Raw genomic sequence first — 19,836 nt, 5'->3', positions numbered from 1 at the left:
TCATCCTCTATTGCTTTATTTATGATTTTCAAAGAGGCCAGTATTTCCAAAGGCAACTAAATTCCCAGTGGGATCTGGTTCCCAGTACTTTTCAGCCCTGTTCATAACATGGCTTATGCATTTTACTTGAGATGTTTGCTTTTGCATCGAGGGACTCTGTATCCACTGGGGTGGCAAAATGCTTCTATGCATGCTGGTATCACAAAGACTTTTCAAAGTTGAATAAAAATCCCTCTTTCCTATGACTTCTTTTTTTGATTGGAGCAAAGCAAGTCTGTAATCATGTCAATAATTTTTGTTGTGTTACGATATGGTGTAAACCACAGGCTTAAAATACCTGTAAGGCAGTCCAGTTAACTGTACCGCTTCCCTTTGCAGGAAGCTCAGCACATCTCATCGCCAAAGAAACCAAACCGCATCTCTGAGAATTCAATTTGGTACCACCACTTCCCAAACGAAGGGTATCCCAGCCAGCCAATCATCCCTGCTCCAGGTCATCCAGAAGCATCCTTCCCTCCTGTTCTCATCCAATTTGCCACCGAAATAAAGCAAGTGTCAGTCTCCCCTTTATCGTTGTTGGGTGGAACAAGCAGCGGAGAACAGGCTATTGGTAACTGCATTTGCCTCACGTCACCAATTAGCCAAGGGGAAGAAGATGCAGAACAGAAGCCAGTTTTGAGGCACGCTGCAGTGAGGCTTTTTCACCAGTGCAATCGGAAATCTCATCAAAACAAATTAAATTAAAGAAAAACGAGAGAAAATAAAAGCAGAGAATTTAAATAATTGTTTAAATTCAATGAAACCAACCGTGTCCTATATGTGATGTTTTCATGGATGGATATTGGCAAGATTATTTACAAATTTTTTTTTTGAGCAGCAGGTGCACAACATACAGACGGAGACATGGTTTTCGCATTGTATGTTGATTGGATGGCGTGATTCAGCAGGTAGATAAGGAAAATAAAGAACAAAACAGGAAACAAAAGAGAAAATGAGTAATCAGGACAAGCAAAAAAGGAAACTCTGAAAATTTCACTGGAAAAAAACTGCTGGGCTATTGAGGGTGTTATTTTATGATAATTATATAAAGAAAAAATGCTTCAAACCAAAACAGATTCTGAGATCCTAAAGGTAACACAGACAGTGCAGTAGGTATTTGCATTTCATTTTGTAATGCAAATTGGGAGACAATTCACAAACACTTCTTGGGATGTTTTTTATATTTCCAGGCACAGAAATAGATGTCAGTTTGCCATACACCCATGCGGCCTCCTGAGGCCAGCTGTGTCCACAAGGACACCTTCTCCTCAACGCCACCTATTTTACAGTTTTACTTCCGTGACTGGGAGAGTAAAAAAACTGACATATGTGCTTTTGCCTAAGGAAATAAAAAAATATATATATATTCTCCACTGCATTCACAAAGTAAATTACATATGACATGACTACAAAATTAAAATAAAGCAATTAATCAAGGCATTTCTTTTCCTTTTATCTTTACTTTTCAGCGGGTTAAAGTACCAATGCAGCAAGGCTGGTGGAAGCCCAGTCTCTCAAGCTGAGACCGCCCAGGTGAGCAGGTTTATTTACCTTGGAGAACACTTAGAGATTAAAAACAGAGTAATGGAGAAAAGCGGTGCTCCCACAACTATCTGTGAGCCTGATCTCAAAGTTGTACCCTGAAAGCGTCCCCTCTCTGTGAGGAGCTGGAGAGCTGCTCGGGTGGCTCTCATGGGGACCGATGCAGGCTGACGAATGGGTAACAACAGGGCTGAATGCACAGGGAAGGACTAAGGGGGCTGCCCCCCAACCATCCCACGGCTGCCTGTCAGCCGAGGAGAGCCTGGAGCTGAGGAAGGCAAACAGAGACAAGAGCGTCCTCCCCTGGGGACACATCTCTGAGTCGCGATGAGTCAAGACCTGCTCTCCAATTTGGTTATTCCCAGCTCCGTAACATGGTCCAGAGAGCTGCTGTATCCCAGTCACGCACCAAGCCATAATGCTGAAGTGGGGTTAAGCATTAGCTACGGCGTTTTGTGCAGAATGGACGTTCATCCCAGTCCTTAGCTACTACTCTCCCCTACCTGGAAAAGCAAAGGATGGAAAATGGCTGGGCAGAGGCAGTGGGATCAAAGATTCGAGGCCGTACACCTGCTCTGTGCTCTGCGACTGAGGCACCCACTGGTCCTCACCTTGGTCCCTGCTGTTTGCAAACTGCATGCTCGCTATCACTGCATCAGGCTTTTCAGCCATTTTCTACATTTTCTTTTAACTGGTTCTAAATTCCAGAAGCATTTAAGTGACTGAGGTGTAACTCTAGTTGAACAAAATAGCAGGTTATATATTACAAAGATAGTTTAAGGTGTAACCCTTCCAGGTTATGCATGCACTGTGCCACTTTCGAGGCAGCAAAACAGCCCTGGTGTTTCCCAGGCAGCCCTGGGATACCTTGAGTTTCCCCTTACACACTGTGGGTCAGAATAACACATTGCAACCTATCCTGGAGCCAACAAAATGGGACCGGAGCAGAGCATTGGATCCTTCTGCTTGTTTTCCACCCTTCGTGCCAGTCTGTCCACAGGACTGGAAGGAGGGGAAGGCTTGCGGTGGAGATACTGGTACAAGGCTACCTCCGCCACATGCCACTGGATGAAGTAAATTAACTGCTCCATGAAGGACGTCCTGAAAGCTGCTGTTATTTGCTGCCGTTCTGTCATTAATGTCATCTGCAAACTTCCACTTGTGTAGTTAAACAGTGGCTCTGAGACTTGGGCATCAAGGTCACCTTTAAGCAGTCTAAGCTCCTAACGCCCCTTCAGCAGGCCGTGCACGATGGGTTTGAACTCCTGGCCCGTCGTCCCTGTCTGCGGCTGAGATGGACGCGTGCAGCTTACGGAAGCGTACACTGCCGGCTACAAAAGCCGTTCAGCACGGATGAGCGTGCTGCTGCAGGCGGGCGCGGGCTGGAGGGGGATCAGAGGGGAGCTATATGAAAGACATTTTGAAAAACAAGTCTAGCAAGAAGGTGGGGGGAACCTGTGGGCACTCTGTCTGCAGGGGAAAGCTTGTGGAAAGGAGACACGGCAGCTATACAGGAATGCTGCAGAAGGGGAAGATTTAGAGAGAGCAGAGCTCAGGTGGGTCTGTGGACTGAGACTGAGGACCAAGAGGTCAGGGGCTGGAGTGGTACAGGGGGACATATGGTTTTTATCTAAAAGACATGTTTGTGAGCAGCTTTGTATTGGACACGCTGCCAGAGGAAGCTGATGAACTACACTAGAAAGTCCTCATGGATCTAGTTCCTCATAAACCAAAAGCCTCTCCATTACCACCTGGGACGGTAATGGAGCTTAACCCGACTGGAGTTTACTGACTGTTTTTAGAGGTAATTCATACCACTCTTCAAAGGTGTCCCCAAATTGCTGGTACTTTTGGTGCTGGAAACCAGAGACATTACTGCAGCATGGAAGGGTGATGCCGTCACTCCCAGCACCCTTGAGGTTACTGCATCGGTGCCTGCCAACTCACACGAGGGTATTTGGGTGCACATTTACTCTCCAGCCCAAAGACCAGGAAGGGTGTGGGGAACCTCTGCCTACACACTAACTCTTCTGCCCCTAAGAGTTGGCCAGCAGTACCAAGGGACAGCTGCTGCTTCCAAAAACTGGGACGTTCATATACAGGCCCAGACATGCGGCGGCTTCGTCTTAAATTCAGTGACATATCAGCGTCACACCTGTAGCCAGTTCCTCAGGTACCTGGCACCCTCACTGACATTGAGCCACCCCTGTGGGAGCCAGAGGGAGAGGCAATGACCTGTTAACTGAGCAGGGACCGCTACCTGCCCAGCAGGGAATGGGCAACACTGATGGATGGCACTCTGCCTGCAAAACAGCTGTACAAAGGAGGATTTTAATAAGAGGCATGTGGGCTTGGTGTTGTGAAGGAAACGCCTTCCTGAAGGAGAAGATACCAATCTCGGAGAGACCAGAAGCTTCCTTACCACGTGTGAGTTGGCTGTGCTGCTTTCTCACGGTCAAAGTGGCCAAAGGCGGGGTGGAAGAGAAGAGTCAGTCTCTCTTTGTGGCTGAGTTGCAAATGTTTTCCCAAATTTTCAAACCAAGGCAAAGGTTTGTGTGCCTGAGTCTGGCAAGAAAGGGCGTCCCATGACAGGGGGAGCAGAGGCAAGCCCCGGTACCTGCCCACGGTGCGCTAAGTCTCCTAAGCACTCAGACCTTGTGGTCGATCTCAGTAACTTTACCCTGGCTGTAAGCCATGCATTGAAAACAAAAGGTAATCCAAGTTCTACAAGATCAGATTCACCAACTGTTAAATGAACATCATTCATGTGGGGAATAAAACTTTGGGGGGGTTGTGTGCTTTTCTGTACCAAGGAGGTTAGGTAATGATGTATTTTGTTCAAAACAGTAATATGGTCTTCACCACCAGCTGAATGTCCTGTAAAGAAGCCTGGGGAGCATAGGTCTTAGCACACACAAACCAGATCTAGAAGCAAATCCCAGGGACTGAGAGAAAAAATCATGGTAAAGTTCAAATTCATCACATACAGATACAGCATCATCAGCTAAAACATGCATTGGGAGGGGAGAGGAGCAATTTATAAACTGGGTAACATCAGGCTGTAAAGGCTTGAGTCAGACATTTGCTGCCCTTATGGAAAAATCCTCTGGAATTTAACAGCAAGTTTGTACATTTCTTGTAATCTACAGGACTTGTTAGTGGGGTGAGAGAAGTCGTTGTAAAGGTCTTTGTTTGTTTGAATAATTGCCCTGCAAAGCTTGTGTGCATGTAAAAGAAATGTGCCGTGTTCGCCCAGTCCAGACTGCGCAGGCTGACGAGCTTCTGGCTGTTCCTACATCCCCATTGCCTCTCCCCTTCTCACTCCTCTTATTGCCTCCACTCTGCCCCGTGACCAAGACTGGGCAGGAGCCCCCAGGGGCAGACGTGTGCGCGTGCCCTGCAAAGCACCTCACACTATAAACCAGCAGTCTTCGCCGAGAAGCCTTTTAATCTTTTCCCTCTATTAAATTCAACAGGATTTTTCCATTAATAGGCAACAACGGCTCGGGGTTAGAGTCATTTGCTGAACGAGAACGAGCGATGGTTTCCAGGCAGAGTCACTAGCACTGTCGTTCTCATCACAGCTTTTTGCATGAAAAGTCTTTGGGGCAGAAAGCCATGCTCATTTCCACTGAAAGAGCAGGGCTAATGGAAACAGGCTGCCAGGTCACCCGAGGACATCGTCACACGATGAATCCCAGGGGCAGCTCTTGGGAATAAGGCTGGTGGGCAGAAGGGGCAGTGTCCTGACAGGGTACAGCTCTGTTGGTAAATGAAGCAAATTGAGCAAACTGTACTTACCGCAATCTCGGTTACTAAAATATCAGTAATACTTCCCAACACTGTTACAAAATCAAAGACATTCCAGGCATCTCGGAAATAATTCTGCCAAATGAAAACACAAGGGGGATAGAAGGATCCAGGGGTTATTATTTTTTTTTGCAACATAGGATTTGTTTGCTTGTTTTTAAATGCGCATCATGAAATGCAAGCATTTCATGTAGAGAGGAAACAGTTGAAAGTAAACGAGGAAGGCACATACCAGTACACCAAAGGCAATGATCTTCAGCACACATTCCATTGAAAACATGGATGTAAAGACAATATTCAGGCATTTCAACATTTCTTCATATGCTTCTGGAGCATCATAGAACTAAACCAGGATGGAAGAAAGGCTGTTACTGGCAGATCACTTACAGAATAAAACCTTCCCAGCTGACTTGGCTGACTGCAAGACTCTTGCCCATTTTAGTGCCAGATGTGCTTTAAGCAAGACTTGGGGTTACAAGGTGGTCATTCATGCCACTCCAGAAGCACACCATTTGCCTACATGCTATCCTAATGGGGTAGCTGGGGACACACGCGGGATGGGGAGGCTGTTGCTGGTGTACATCTCTCTGTAAGCAGAGCATGGAGCAGGAGGGATGAAGGGTATTTTCAAAACCAGAGGACAACTGCAGAACCCTGTGTTGTTCCAACAGACCCTAAGGATATGGTGACCCCTTGGCTGTGAAGATACTCTAAGCTAGGCAAGGGACAGGAGGGGAGATCATCCACAATACCCAGCCATCTGCATCTCTTCCTCTTTGGCACTGTGGATCGTGTCCCAGAAGCTTGACACTGCTGCAAATGTGAGCAATTTCCCTGGGAAGTGACACTGCAGCAGGTAGTCCAGGCTGAGCCGGGAGCTCCAGACCCGCAGAGCCCATTTCCCATCCCACTGGCCATACGCTGAAAGGGCTATGAGCCAAACCAGCGTTGTGCAGGGGAATCCCATTTGCAATATCTCATCACAACTAAATCACCTCCCTTGGGGACTGACAGAATCCCACAAGGCCTCTAAAAATGACATCAGGCAGATGAGACGTGGCGATTGCTCCTGCCGATCACCCCCCCACTCTCAGGTCGAGAGTACAAAGCTTCTGCAGCAAACACCACATTTGCTATCCCAAAATTGCAAAGATTCAGTAACAGCCCACTAACCTTCATCATTAGGACAATGGTATTGAGGGCAATCATGACCATGATAAAATACTCAAAGGGAGGGGACACCACAAATTTCCACATCTTGTACTGAAAAGATTGCTTGTTCTGAGGCATGTAGCGGGTCAGAGGCTTGGCACTTATGGCGAAGTCTATGCAGGCCCTCTACAAAACAAAAACAGGATGAAAAGAATACAAAAAAAAAAGGTCTGGCAGTCGCTATCACTCGGGATATTGTTGGGAGAGCGAGCGAAGCATTTAGTGGAGGATGGTATTTCCAAAGTGTTTCTCACACACAACGTGGGTACTGACTACCCCTGTAAAATGCAGCACAGGAACCCCAAACTGGGACGCTCCCTGAAATATTAACCCCCAAAACACTCCTATGGCCCCCCGCAATCCTCTGAGACAGCCTTCCATCCCAGCTCCCAGCTCCCAGCAGGTCACGGTCTCTTCCCACTTAGGGAAGGGAGTTACAAATCCACAGGCTTCCTTCAGAAAACACTCTGCCAGTTCCTCCTGATATGTAACTGTAGAAGCTGGAGGACTGGTAAAGATGTTATCTGCGTTCAAAAAAAAAAGGATTGTGAAACCCAGGTAGGTTCTCACATGCAGCAAAACCTGCCCAGCTAATCACATTTCATAAAATGTCAACTGGACTCAAACAATATGTTATCCAACAAATATTACAGGGTGAACTCTCAAAGACCCCCTTAGTTGGCCATTTCTGTTCACATTATTAGGAGTGTGTGAAACTACATTAAAAATTGGTTTCTACCCACAGGAAGCTTTGATTCTGGAGCATTTTCTTATCTTGGATTTAGGTAAGTATTTGAAGTCTTAAATTTGTGCAAAAACATTTTCTGCTCAGTTGAAAAATAAGGTGGGTAAAACATCTCTAAATATTCTGTTTTATTTTGGACTTTTTGTTCGTACAGACAAACAGTGCACTGGTTAATAATAGAATAAGAAGTCATCTCTTTTCATCAAAAATCAGGTCCCAGATTCAAAATAAATGAAAAGAGATGGTGCTTTGCACAACAGGTCATTGAGGCTGTGGGACCCCAGATGAAGGATGCTGCAGATGCTTATAATCTGCATGGATTTGGGAGGAAACTGGATTCTTTCATGGAAGAAAGATACACAGGTGCCGCTAACTGAAGAAAAACCACATCCAGCTCCAGAGGTTCCTGAGCTGAAAATGATGGTATTTGCTAGGCATTAAAGAAAAGCCTCATACATGCTTGCCTGGGTCTTACACCCTTCCCATGGCATCTACCTTCGTCTGCTGTCAGGAGGACATCATCTCAGGCAGGCACAGAACTCGCCTGATGAGAGGAGCGTTCCTCTGGGGAGCTGTAGCAATTGTGGTTCAGTTTGATTTCTGGTGATTGGCCTCTAAAAGGCCAAAGATTTCTGTCTCCTTTCACATCTACGTGCTTGACCGAACATGCAAGTCTATCTTCACTTTGGAGCGGAGGCATGGTCTGTGGGGATGCGTGACAGCGCTCACTAACATGCAGCATTCAGGGGCTCTCCCTGGTTTTGTTTTTATACAAAAGCTGAAACAGTCTGTAATTTGGCCTCTACACCTCACACCCTCAGGTACCAACTGCTCCAAAGCCCCCCACAACACGGGAGGGATGAGGAGTGGGCTTCCACCGGTACCGAGGTGCTCCAAGCCCCCAGGCGCTAACTCCAGATTCAGAAGACATGGGTACCTCGTTTTTCTCGAGGCTGCACTCTGACATCACTTTATCTCCTTGCTCTTGGAAGGTGATGATGATTAACGCCACAAAGATGTTCACAAAGAAAAAAGGGAAGACAACAAAATACACCACGTAAAAGATAGACATTTCCATTCGGTAGCCAGGGCTGGGACCCTGTTCCTCGTAGGTAGCATCCACCGAGTGCTTCAGCACACTGCAATCAAGCGCAAAGAGAGAAGAAAAGTCAATGAAATCAGTGTGAAGCACCAATGACAGCCTGATAGTCACTCACTGGCCTTCACTCATGTGGAGGGTTTTCCGCATATGCTCAGGTCAAACTCACTCCCACCTCTGTGGCTGGGAAGAAGTTTTCCTTGAGGATATTTTTAGGGAAACCCTTGCTGTTTTCACCATTCTGCAGAATGATGGAGATTTGCTATGTACAGATCCACTTATCCCCCGGCCAAGGGGAGAGGATACAGTTAGATCTGGCTTCTCTTCTCTGGTCAACAGGGATGAAGTAAGGGTGGGAAAAGAAAGGTGTTGATGATCTCCAAGTAGGGGAACACAGTGAGGGACTGGAGAAGGGAGACTGATGCTGTATGTTTTATTCTTGATTTTATGAAATAGCTGGATGCGGAGGACAGGGAAGTGCTGCCATGGAGAAACCTGGACTGTGAATTGTACTCCATGTCTCCCAGCAGAAAAGTGTGCCGAAGTCAAGTCAAACGCTGAACCATAATTGTGATTTGGGGACTGTCATACCCATACTTTCAGCACAGGTCACAATACTTTTCCCCTCATTTTCTTATGTTACAATTATTGATTTTACACCTGAGAAAGGCGTGCAAGTCCAAAAGACCAGAGGAAGCAAGCTATTAAATACTGAAAACCGCCTAAGCATCCCTGTGCAAGCTCAGAAGAATGTCAAGAAAAACACAGAGCCTGGCCTGCTGATTCACCCGATAATCGCACAAGGGGAAGTAAAAGCTTATCTGATAAAAGACCATTCGTATTTCACAGGTCACCTGCTGTTTACGTGTCCCTCAGAGCTGTGGAAAGGTGCTACCTCTGGCAGCACTGACCCTGCCCATCCCCATGTACTCACGTTGGCCACCCTTCACCCGTGGAGACAGTGAAGAGCGTGAGCAGAGCCCAGAGCACGTTGTCATAGTGGAACTCATATTTTTTCCATTCCCTGGGCTGCGCCTCCACCTCATTTTTTTCATAATCGAGGTACTGACCCCTAGGAAAAACAGAGATTCAGACCAAATGAGAGAATTAAACCAAATCAGCCGTTTCGTATGACTCAGTGAGGAGCATCGAAAAGCCCCAATAGCAGAGTCCAACTGCGCTATGTATCAAAGACAAATACAGAGACAAGGTTTGTAACAGAAGTAAAGGCCATTTTTTGAGCCATTTTAAGCTACAGGATCTGGATCTGAGGTCTAGAAATGAAAGAAGTTGGAATCAGGACATTCATCCATTAGGCAAAACTGGCGATTAACAGCATTCTGGCCCCACAAAGTGACTGGCCCCACAGAAAACTGCGCGGCTTGATGGGGAAAAGTCTCTGGCTCCTACTTCAGAGCTGGATCTAACTTCTAACTGGGTCCTGCTTTGAGGGGCTGAGGGACCTGGCATCCAGAAAGCTCTCCTCCAACCTACATTTTCCCATAATTTCCCATTTCTTTCCGTAATATATCTGCTTTATTGCAAGGAAGAACTGCAGCGACAGCCTCTGCGGCTGCTGCTTGCACGTGGTCCCACCAGGGATGTGCCCTGCATTTGGAAGGCAGCAGGAGAGGGGCAACACAGGCAGACCTGGACAGTGCTGAGGCTGCAGTTTGGGTGCCAAGCAAAAAGGCGAGTCAGGAAGACGCACACTGGTGAGTAAAGCACCTTGGCAGTCTGCTGCAGAGGACAAGACATGACAGGGCTTTTAAGATATTCCAATACTGACCCCTTTTCTAGCTAATTAAGAGCTCTCTCACTTCCTGCTAGCTCACTTCTGATTATTTATTCATTATGTTTTTCTAATTCCTACAAGCCCTTAGAATCACAGCAGCAGGTAGAAAAAGGAGTCACACTATCCCTTCAAAAATCCTTTAGCTTAAAATCACACCTAGCCCTCCCCCAGAACACTTGGGTAAGCATTTGCTAGATCAGAGCCAGGAATGATGCAGCTATCAAAACAACAAAAGGGCAAATTCACCTCTAGGGTAGTTGTGCTGAAGCATTGCTCTTACTTACAGGCGACTCATCAAGCTCAGCAGATACCCGACTGATGCAGCTTTGGGACAGTCAAGGGAGCTGCTTGGGCTTCCCCCCACAGCCCCTGCCCGTACCTGCAGTCCTTCTCCAGCTCCTTCGACTCATCAGTGCAGTAGAAGAATCTGCCCTTGAAGAGCTGCACAGCAATGACGGCAAAAATGAACATGAAGAGCATGTAAACAATGAGGATATTGAGGACGTTCTTCAGGGAATTCACTACACAGTCAAAGACAGCCTGGGGACGGAGAAGAGCAAGGTTAGGGGGTTGAAGGAAAAGCGCATCTGACATCTTGGCATCCAGCATCTAAGTACACTTGGGAGTAATTACCCAACCCACAGCCCATGGGTGGTTTCATGGACTTGCACACCAAATGTTTGAGCAAGAGTCATGCTCCAGCTGTGAGAAATGACCCCGGCTCCCTACATCTCCTGCTTTCTCAGCAAATTTGGCTGTGCCACTGAATTTTCTGGTGCTGCCTGTAAAATTTATAAAGACAATTGCAGCTCGTTGCAATAAATGTTAGTCCTAAGCAAGTATTTCCATGGCCAATTATGAAATGAAAAACATACTTGTGTTTAATTTATTCCCGGCAGATAGGTAAAAACTCATCAAATGTGTTGCTTGTTCACTGTTATTTGAACTGTTTGAATAATAAGAAAAACACAGCAGATACAAACCAAGCAAATTTTTGGAATAATATTTTTCTGATGAACTGCCTATCAAGATCTAGTGTGACTAATCTAGTCAGCATATGTCACTTCTGAAGTCCCTGCAAAGAGCTTCTCGAATACAGTTATTATTTTGTTATTAGTCACTGATTCATTGTTACAAGTAATTTGCAGTTTAATTTTAGTCTGAGAAGTTTGTCATAATAACAGAAATGGAGCAGTCGTACTGCCCAAGCATGGGGTTCGTACAATCCCGTTCCTGTTTCTCTGAATGGAAGTGAATAATTCACAAAATTATGCTTCTGATGCAACCCAGAAATCCTGAATGAAAACAGTGGAAATATCTCTAACCACCCCATTAATCTTGCTGATTGTTGCATACCAGACCCCATCCAGGAAAAAAAAAAATAAATTGAAAGGATTTTGAAGGCAAACCATATGAATATGACTTCTGCCTCACATAAAGATTACTGAATACTTCTTTAGAAGTGCTAAAATTACTCTGTAAAGTAGCTTGAAAATAAGGAAGACGTTCAATAAAAAGCAAGTTTTTGTCGCCCCACTGCAGGTCTGAGCTGTTGACTGTTTTACAACCAAAGAGCTGCACGTTTCAAATTTCTAAACAAATAGAGTCTTTTCTACGTTATTCAACATTTCTCTTCCTTATTTTTCAAGGTAAATTTAGTATGCATAAAAATGCATAAAATAAAAATATTTTAAGCATGAATTGTGGGTGAGGACCAAAGCCAATCTAGGTAACAGCTGGCCCTGATTTTTACGTGCCGCTACATAAAACCAAGAATAGTCAGACCGAATCGTTTCACCGTTGCAAAAGCACCCACTGCTTTTTCCCCGTCTCTCACAGAAAAGAGCCTGTGGGCCAGGATGCCATGTGCCGACATTCTACAATAGGCATTCAAGAGCTTCCAAAACTCAGAAATTATTAAATTTTATAACTCCTTCCATTCTCTGCCTCCAGGGGCTGGCTGTATCTCAAAGTGTTTGTGAAATGATGTCGAATAAGTAAACCACAGGCCATTACGTTTACTTTACTTTGTAACTTAGGATTCTAGAGATGAAAGGGTACTGCTACAAAACCCGGCACTATATATTCTTTAACAGAAAAGATGAAAAGATTAAAATCCCTCAGACAGCAATGACATCGCTCTTTAGACAGACTAGGGAAAGTCTTGCAACATTCACGTTAAGTTCTCTAGGGAAAGTCAAACATTCCAAAATCTATTTGCATCACACTTATGAACTGTAATTTAATTTATCTGCATTTTTTTTCTTTTCTTTTTTTAGAAGTTTGATTTTAATGTGGACTCACAATAATTCATAACATTGCGCACAATGTTTGCAAAAGAAGCAAGTGTTTGACATTTGCTGAACATCTGCATGGCTATTTTTATATATCTGGCAAAGAGATTAATTGCAACAAAATAAAAGGAACAGAAATAACTTGGATTAAGTTTAGTCCATCAGCTTCCACTCAGAGCAGTTGCAAACCTCCAGAGGAGGAAAGATTTGTGTTTATTCTCTAACCTTTAGTTTTGGCAGCCGTTTAATGGTCTTCAGCGGTCTTAGGACCCGCAGAACTCGCAGTGACTTGATTGTGTTGATGTCCTTGCCTTTGGTTCCTCTGCAAGGGATAAAAGGCACAAGAACAACAGAGGGAACAGTTTGGTCCTCAAGTCACTAACCAGAATATCTACAGGTACGCAGTGTGGTTTGGGTTGTGGAATTGTTTCGGTTTGGGGTTTTTTTTACAGGTGTTGGGTGCCATCCTCACCACAGGTGCAGACAGAACTAGTGAGGGCTGCAGAGGGTAATCACCACACAGGAGGAAGGCTGTGGGCAGGACATGGTCCCTGCAGCGCTCAGCCACACGTGCTCCCCAGCCTTTGCTCACTTCCCAGCTACTCACCGAGCATTGCCCAGGAACCGGTGACTTTCCTGCCCCAACTCCCCACCCAGGCAACGGCCAAAGCCAGGGCAGCAGCACCCCTCGGCCACAGCCACCAGGAGAGGAGGCTCAGCACATTCATCCCAACCCCAGGCAGGAGAAGTGAGAAAATCACACTTGGTTCTCCTCCCTCCCAGGCGCCTGGGGGAGACAGGGGGATGTTTCTCTGCGTGCTTCGTGCACTTCTCCAGCAGGGACGTTGCATCTGGACAAGCAGACAGTGGCTGGAGGGAACTGGAGTCTTCATGGTGAGGAACAGAGCTCTCCTGGGGACCAGAGCCACTCCATGCCGGTGGCCTCATCCTCGAGACTCTCTCGGAAGACATGCTACCAAACCCATGTGGGAACATGTAATATGACAGCATATTACATGCCTGGAACAGTGCTAGGGCAACTTCCCACATACGCATGCAGGTGCAAGTCACATTTTGGTTTTAGTTTTTGTTAAAATTGAGTGCAAGACTTGAGACCATTCCTCTTGTTACCATTAAGAGGGTTTTAGGGGAAGGACAGAGTTCCTTTCCTCATGCACTTCCAAAATAAAGAAAAAAGACACAGTTACATCTTCTTCCAACCCAACAGCAAAACAATGGCATTCCCCTTCATTTCATATGAAGTGAAAAATGGGATGAAGATCTTTAACAAGGTTTTATTCATGACTAGAGGTTTGGGTCTGAGACTGTATTGAAGTAACACAGGAGTGAATGGATAACATGTTGAACAGATGCTGATACACCTAGAATCAGAATCGTTCCGGTTGGAAAAGACCTTTAAGATCATCAAGTCCAACCGTTAACCTAACCCTGCCATCCCACCACTAAACCAATTCTATGCTCTTCCAGTTTGCTAAACATTTCTCCAATGGGAAAGTAATAGAAATTCAAACAACCTGAGAGATCCACAAGAGGTATGTGCAGATAGTGGACTGCAAAGCTTCCCCCACCCTGCTAGCAGCCAGCCCTACGCCCTCTGCTAAGGGATGAGCACCGAGAGTGGGGGAAAACACCCATTTTCATGGCTGGTTGACCTTGCTCAGCCCTGGAAGGTACCTTTTTGCAATCCATCCATCGCTAAAGGACTAATAACTCAGTGCTGATGCTGTACTGCTCAATACTAACACTGGAGTGGAATCTGCAACCTAGAAACACACATTCCTGTCTCATCTCCAATCTCTTTCTCCAATTACCAGTCACTGCAGTTGTCCTGAAATGCAATAAGCAGTGACACGCATGGAATTTTTGGAGGGCTCTGGGTTGTATCCCGACAACTTCTACATTGAACACAAGTTGCCTTTGCACATGATTTAATAGAAATGGAGGATAGGGGGAACAGGGTGGAGATTTACCTATTCTCTCCATATCTTTTCTGTCAGGGATGCTTTAGGGCCATTTTAATCAGCTGCAGATGGATTCTGACTGCTGGTACGGCTGTAAATCCACGTGATTGAGCTAATACAGACTTACAGGACTGATTTAATGCCACAAAACCCCTATTATATATTTAAAAGAAATAATTTTTGATTCTCATTAGAGACCCTTTAATCTGGCCAAGATGAAGCAGACGCTGCCAACATAGCTTTTGCTGGGTTTCTCTTCAGGTTTTAGCATACCTGAAGATCTGGCCCATGTTTGGCTTTGCATACTTGCTTTCAAATCACCAACTCCTAGGAAGCAACAATCCTGCCAGGGTCACTGCAGCCATCTCCTTGTCACCACAGCCTCCAGCTGAGCCAGGAAAACTGGAGCTCACCTACACCCCCAGGCTTCCTTAGCAGTGCCCTGGGTGCAAAGCAATTTGTTCAGCCTCTGGAGGAGGAGAGTCAGAGGCAGAAGGGAAGCAGAAGGGGAAACAGGTTACTGGGAAGGAGCAACCACCTGGCTTGGCCAGCCAGACTGTCCCCATAACTGATGGTCACCCAGCACATGCCCATTACCTTGGCCGCCCCTGCTGCTCCCTCTGCCAGGCCAAGCGAATCGCTCAGGTTGCTCCATGTTGCCCAGCCATTTGGGGGTTAATTAGATGAGGAAGCCAGGGCAGAGAGGGTGCAGAGGTATGAGCTGAGGGAAGTAGATGTGAGAGAAGAGTGAAGGCGAAAAGGTTAAGGGATCTGTGGTTGGGGCAGTAGGAGAAAAAAAAGAGGTGGGATACCGTGGCCCAGGTCTATATTCAATTCTCAATCATTTGTGGCCACATTTCTGCTTTGCAGATTAGCACACACAGCCCAGCTTGGCAGCACAGCCACTGGCACGTAGCACCTGAGCAAACCTAACTGTCCACACTTGGGTTCAAGCAGAACCATAGAATATTTCTGCATGGTGTCTTCCAGGAGACCTAAGCACCTATTTACTACACTGCCACGCAGTCGCACTAGATAACAACTGTACTAATGAGGCCTCCTGGAAGGGAAGTTCAAGATAAGAACGGAGACGCTTCTCAGCTCTGAAGGACTAGCACAGGTCTCGTGGGGCTGGCTCCAAGCCTGAAGCAACAATCTATGTGAACTTCATGTTTTTAGGAAGGTTAAGCAGACTACTGCTAAACTGCTGGGGACTGGTGAATAGGTGGGACAGAGCAAATCCTTCTTCCTGAGTCTACGAGAGAAGGAGGTGTTCTCCCCTCACTGGGGAGGCATGCGGATGACTGCACAGAGAGCTTGGAGGTGAAGGGCAGACAGCTCCAGTCCTACAAAATTCCTTCTGCCTGAATGAAAGACACTAAGAAGGGTTGATTTATTTTTTTTGTCCTTTCGGGCACCTAACCAAATAAAGAGCGTGAGCCAATTAAATGTTAATGGGATTTATGATCTAAGTCATCTAGAGAATCCTGAAAAATCACACTTATTTATTGTCACAGTAAGGTTCCTGCATAGAAGAAAGCTTTTTCAACAGACTGGTATGCTGAACTAGAGTGATGCAAACTGTATTTTAATTAAATGGGTCTTCTCCAACTATTTCAGCCTGTCAAATAAAACCTTAAAAGTTTCCCTGTTTTTAAGAACCCCCTCTGCCAAGATGGGTTTTTACACCACTAATACAAAGCCAGATGTGCCACAAAATAAAAGGTCCAGAGGGAACTAGGATTCCGTCAAAAGGTGTATACAAGCACACATTCGACCAGAATATTTCTCACAACAAAAATAAATTGCTATGGAAGGACAAGATCTTGGGTGGCTGCAGAATAACAACTACAAAACTCAGAAGAGCTACAGAAGACCAAGCAGGATAAAGACAGACAGCAAACAGAAGCCCAATGACTTGAAAAAAACCCACACCACCACAAAGAAAAAAATTGCATGAGGTCAATTCTGGTTGCATTAGGCCAGTTCTCTTTTTTTCTGGGGCAGTTTGCTGCTCATTTATTTAAAACATAAAAAAATATTTTAAAAGAGCTTTGCATGGCCTTTTTTCCTTTAATAAATAAAAGATCCTTTGAAAAATTAATAGTTCTTTAAAATGGAAGCTTCTTGTTTCTCTTGCTGCTGCCAGCAGCTCTGATTTCACCTAACGTGGGCCTCTTAGAATCATGTCATCAAATGTTCAGAGCAGGGTGGAGCCGCCGCGTTCTGCAATGGCCTGAAATCCCCAAGGCAGAAAGTGAATTCCTCCACTAAAGAGTAAATGAGGTCTCGCAACTCTGCCCAAGCACAAAGCCACTCTCTTTCAGAGTCTAAATGATCTGCTTTCCTAGACAGAAGAAAGAAACAGGTACCCAATTTCCTGGACCACATCAAAGACCATTTCTTTGCATCCTTTTCATTGCCTCTCTGGGTTATCTGCTGTGGAGGAGCCCACCAGAGCTCCTGCCCCATTCGGAACTGCAGCAGGAGATGATGCAGCTCTGCCTCCCCCTCCATCCCAAAGCAAAGCTGCGCTCTACTGCACTGACGACAAAACTGCCACCTCCTTCCAGGTGGTTAAATGCAACTTTTGCTACCTCCTTCTTTACAAATGCCCCATGCCAACCTCTCAAAAAGCTCTCTACACTGTTTTCATGTCTAAGACTTCACCACTGTCAGAGGCTGAATCCCAGCTGGGTCACATTGCCCAGACAGCACAAAATTAGTCCTGAAGCTTCCAGCACTGGTAATGAAGTTTAGAGGTGCAATCCTCTGAATGAGAATAAAACTGCTTCTTTAAACCTAGATATTAAGATTTTCTAGAACTGCAACTCACACATTAACGATGTACCCACTCAGTCACCCCCTCAAACCTTTTTGGTACAAATATATCTGCTTATCAGGGTTTCTGACTCTCTGGGCTGCTTGGCTTCCTAGTCTGCTTCTATCCTCTACTTAAAGAAAATTAGGATGAGTGAGGATTGTTAAGGGAAAATACATTTCACTGAATAATGAGTAATAAGGGGACAAAGGAGTCGATGCAATGGGTGTAACATGTTTCGTTTCCACAGTGGCAAGTGTGTGTACACACATTTGACAGGCATAACAGTGCAGCAAGAGACAGGAATAACATATTACCCCATGAAACTCCTAGAGAGAGATTCCAGCAAGAAGAAGACAAAGAAAGAGCAGAGTCAATGACAAACAGAAACATAAGGCTATACAGTGCCCCCCCCTGCACATACCGGGATGCGCTGGTGGGTAACCCCATCCCCTGTCCCATGCCCCCCAACTCCATGTTCATAAAAATAAACAAGCAAGGAAGCAACAGATTTGCTATAGTATATAAATATATATATACACATTGGGAGGTAATAACCTTGGTGGTGTGGCAAGTGCTGTTTGCTTTTTCAAAGAGCAGTGTGAAGTTCTGTGCGCCTCAGCCACCTTACTGCTGTTGAAGATGTAAAAACGCAGTCTCTTCGCTGCTATTCATCAGCTATTTCTATGGAGCGAGCACATTTTACACCTGGGGCTGATAAATTTGGATGTCAAATCCTGCTTGCTTTAAGCTCCTCTACTTCTATTTCCCTAAAGACTAAAACATGTCTGTATGTTTGTGGCATGTTTATCTCTGGAAAAAGAAAGGAATTTCTCTTTGAAATGCGCTGCTAAATGGAAGACATTATTTTATTATCACCATCATGGGTATTATTAATGTTTCTAGCATCTCACCGGGGGCCTTGTTTTAAAATAATTTTTTTTAAAGTACAGACAAGCACAGAATCGCTTCTAAAGAGCAGATGCAGGCAGAAAGTAGACTGAGAGCTGGTTTGAGAGGCTGAGATGGGTTTTATGAACCTTGCAGCAATGACTGATACCATCTCGTATGCCTAAACATAGGCTGTTGCACTATTCCAGATGGAAGCATTTCAGGGAGCTCTGTTTTTCCTATGTTTTCAGTGATGTGTCTATTCAGCAAGAAGTTGATTCACATCATTGGAGGCCCCATCCCTGGAAACATTCAAGGCCAGGTTGGATGGGGCTCTGAGCAACCTGATCTAGTTGGCGGTGTCCCTGCTGACTGCAGGGGGGTTGGACTCGATGACCTCTAGTGGTCCCTTCCAACCCAAAACATTCTATGATTCTATGATTCTATGATCACCTTCACTGGACACCAATGGGGTCAAGAACATGCCTGAATTAAATCACACCCACCGAGTGGCAATCGTGTGTTCTCGCAAACAGAAACTGGTAACAGCCACGTTAAATACATTTTTACGGCGACACTGATGATGAGTGACAGGACTGCAGTGTTTGCTAGAAAAAGCCCACTAACAAAACAACAAAGATTACCCAGTTTATTCTCCAAAAGCTCATTTTCAGGATTATCAAAATTCAGCAGGCTCAGTGCGTCTGTCTGGTCTAACCAAACAGCACGGTTGAGCTAAGGACATGACCATCTACCCCATTTTCATCTGAGCCACCTGAGACTCGGCAGTATCCATAGCTGGACTGGTGGGAACAGAGAGGAGGTTGTCTCCTGTGAATGACTGGATTCCCAGGTTAGATCAGAGATACTGCAAGCATTCTCTGAATTGGACGTCAACACTCACTGCCTGCCAAAATGTGGACACACAGCAGAGGTTATAGTCGTAATAAAAATCACAGGAGAAATTAAAATTTTCCAGTCTCTGAAACAGGTTTGACTCGCTTTAATCTGGGAGGCAGCAAATAGGCAGGCAGGTTTTATGCATTCGCTTTCTGTAAATCCCTGCCCAATACTTACTCAAAGAGCATGTAAAATAGGAGCAGCTTGGGGCACGCTATTACGAAGCGCAGTCAGGGGATGTACAAGTAATTTATTTAGAGGCTGACGAGGTGCTGTTAGCTATTCATGGCCCAATGCAAGCAAGAGAAAACCTGAGCACAAAAAGACTCAGAAAGATTTAAAATTATTCATTTGAATCCATAACTTGCCCAAAAGAGAATCTTGTTCAAAGAGAAGATGTTTTAAAGGCAAACCCTGATGTTTGTTCGCACAGCACACAGAGCTGCTCCGAAGGGCTCACAAAACGCCTCTTCTCCCAGTCTGCCTTGAAAGTTTGAACTCTTAACGGAAAAGGGAAATTGTCAGTGAACCACGGACTTGGGTAATATGGTTTTGCAAACTAACACTTGTGACTAATATTATTTTACTTTTATATCTCTGCAATTCAGAGGAGCTCCGTTAACTTGCTAAACTTTTTTTTAGTAAGTTTTTGCCTAACTCAGTCTGACCCCATCCAGTTCTGAAAGATGTTATGCTCATATATATC

At 45.3% G+C, this 19,836-nt stretch overlaps 1 protein-coding gene across 1 annotated transcript in view; it reads right to left on the bottom strand.

The window, feature by feature from the left end:
• Window positions 1–19,836, bottom strand: part of CACNA1B (calcium voltage-gated channel subunit alpha1 B) — a 304,713-nt gene that overhangs the window by 50,473 nt on the left and 234,404 nt on the right. Inside the window, exons 28-36 of the mRNA XM_035891880.1 lie at window positions 17,657–17,668; window positions 12,762–12,858; window positions 10,622–10,782; window positions 9,382–9,519; window positions 8,286–8,487; window positions 6,565–6,729; window positions 5,624–5,734; window positions 5,383–5,466; window positions 808–813 (exon numbers count right to left, since the gene is read on the bottom strand). Coding sequence (XP_035747773.1) covers window positions 808–813; window positions 5,383–5,466; window positions 5,624–5,734; window positions 6,565–6,729; window positions 8,286–8,487; window positions 9,382–9,519; window positions 10,622–10,782; window positions 12,762–12,858; window positions 17,657–17,668 — 976 coding nt within the window. The remainder of the gene's footprint in view (window positions 1–807; window positions 814–5,382; window positions 5,467–5,623; window positions 5,735–6,564; window positions 6,730–8,285; window positions 8,488–9,381; window positions 9,520–10,621; window positions 10,783–12,761; window positions 12,859–17,656; window positions 17,669–19,836) is intronic.

The sequence above is a fragment of the Egretta garzetta genome, unplaced genomic scaffold (genome assembly GCF_000687185.1).
Source record: "Egretta garzetta isolate BGI_Z169 unplaced genomic scaffold, ASM68718v1 scaffold143, whole genome shotgun sequence".
NCBI classification, from domain to species: domain Eukaryota; kingdom Metazoa; phylum Chordata; class Aves; order Pelecaniformes; family Ardeidae; genus Egretta; species Egretta garzetta.
The sequence above is the reverse complement of the archived record's forward strand: the minus strand, read 5'-3'. Positions and strand labels throughout refer to the sequence as shown.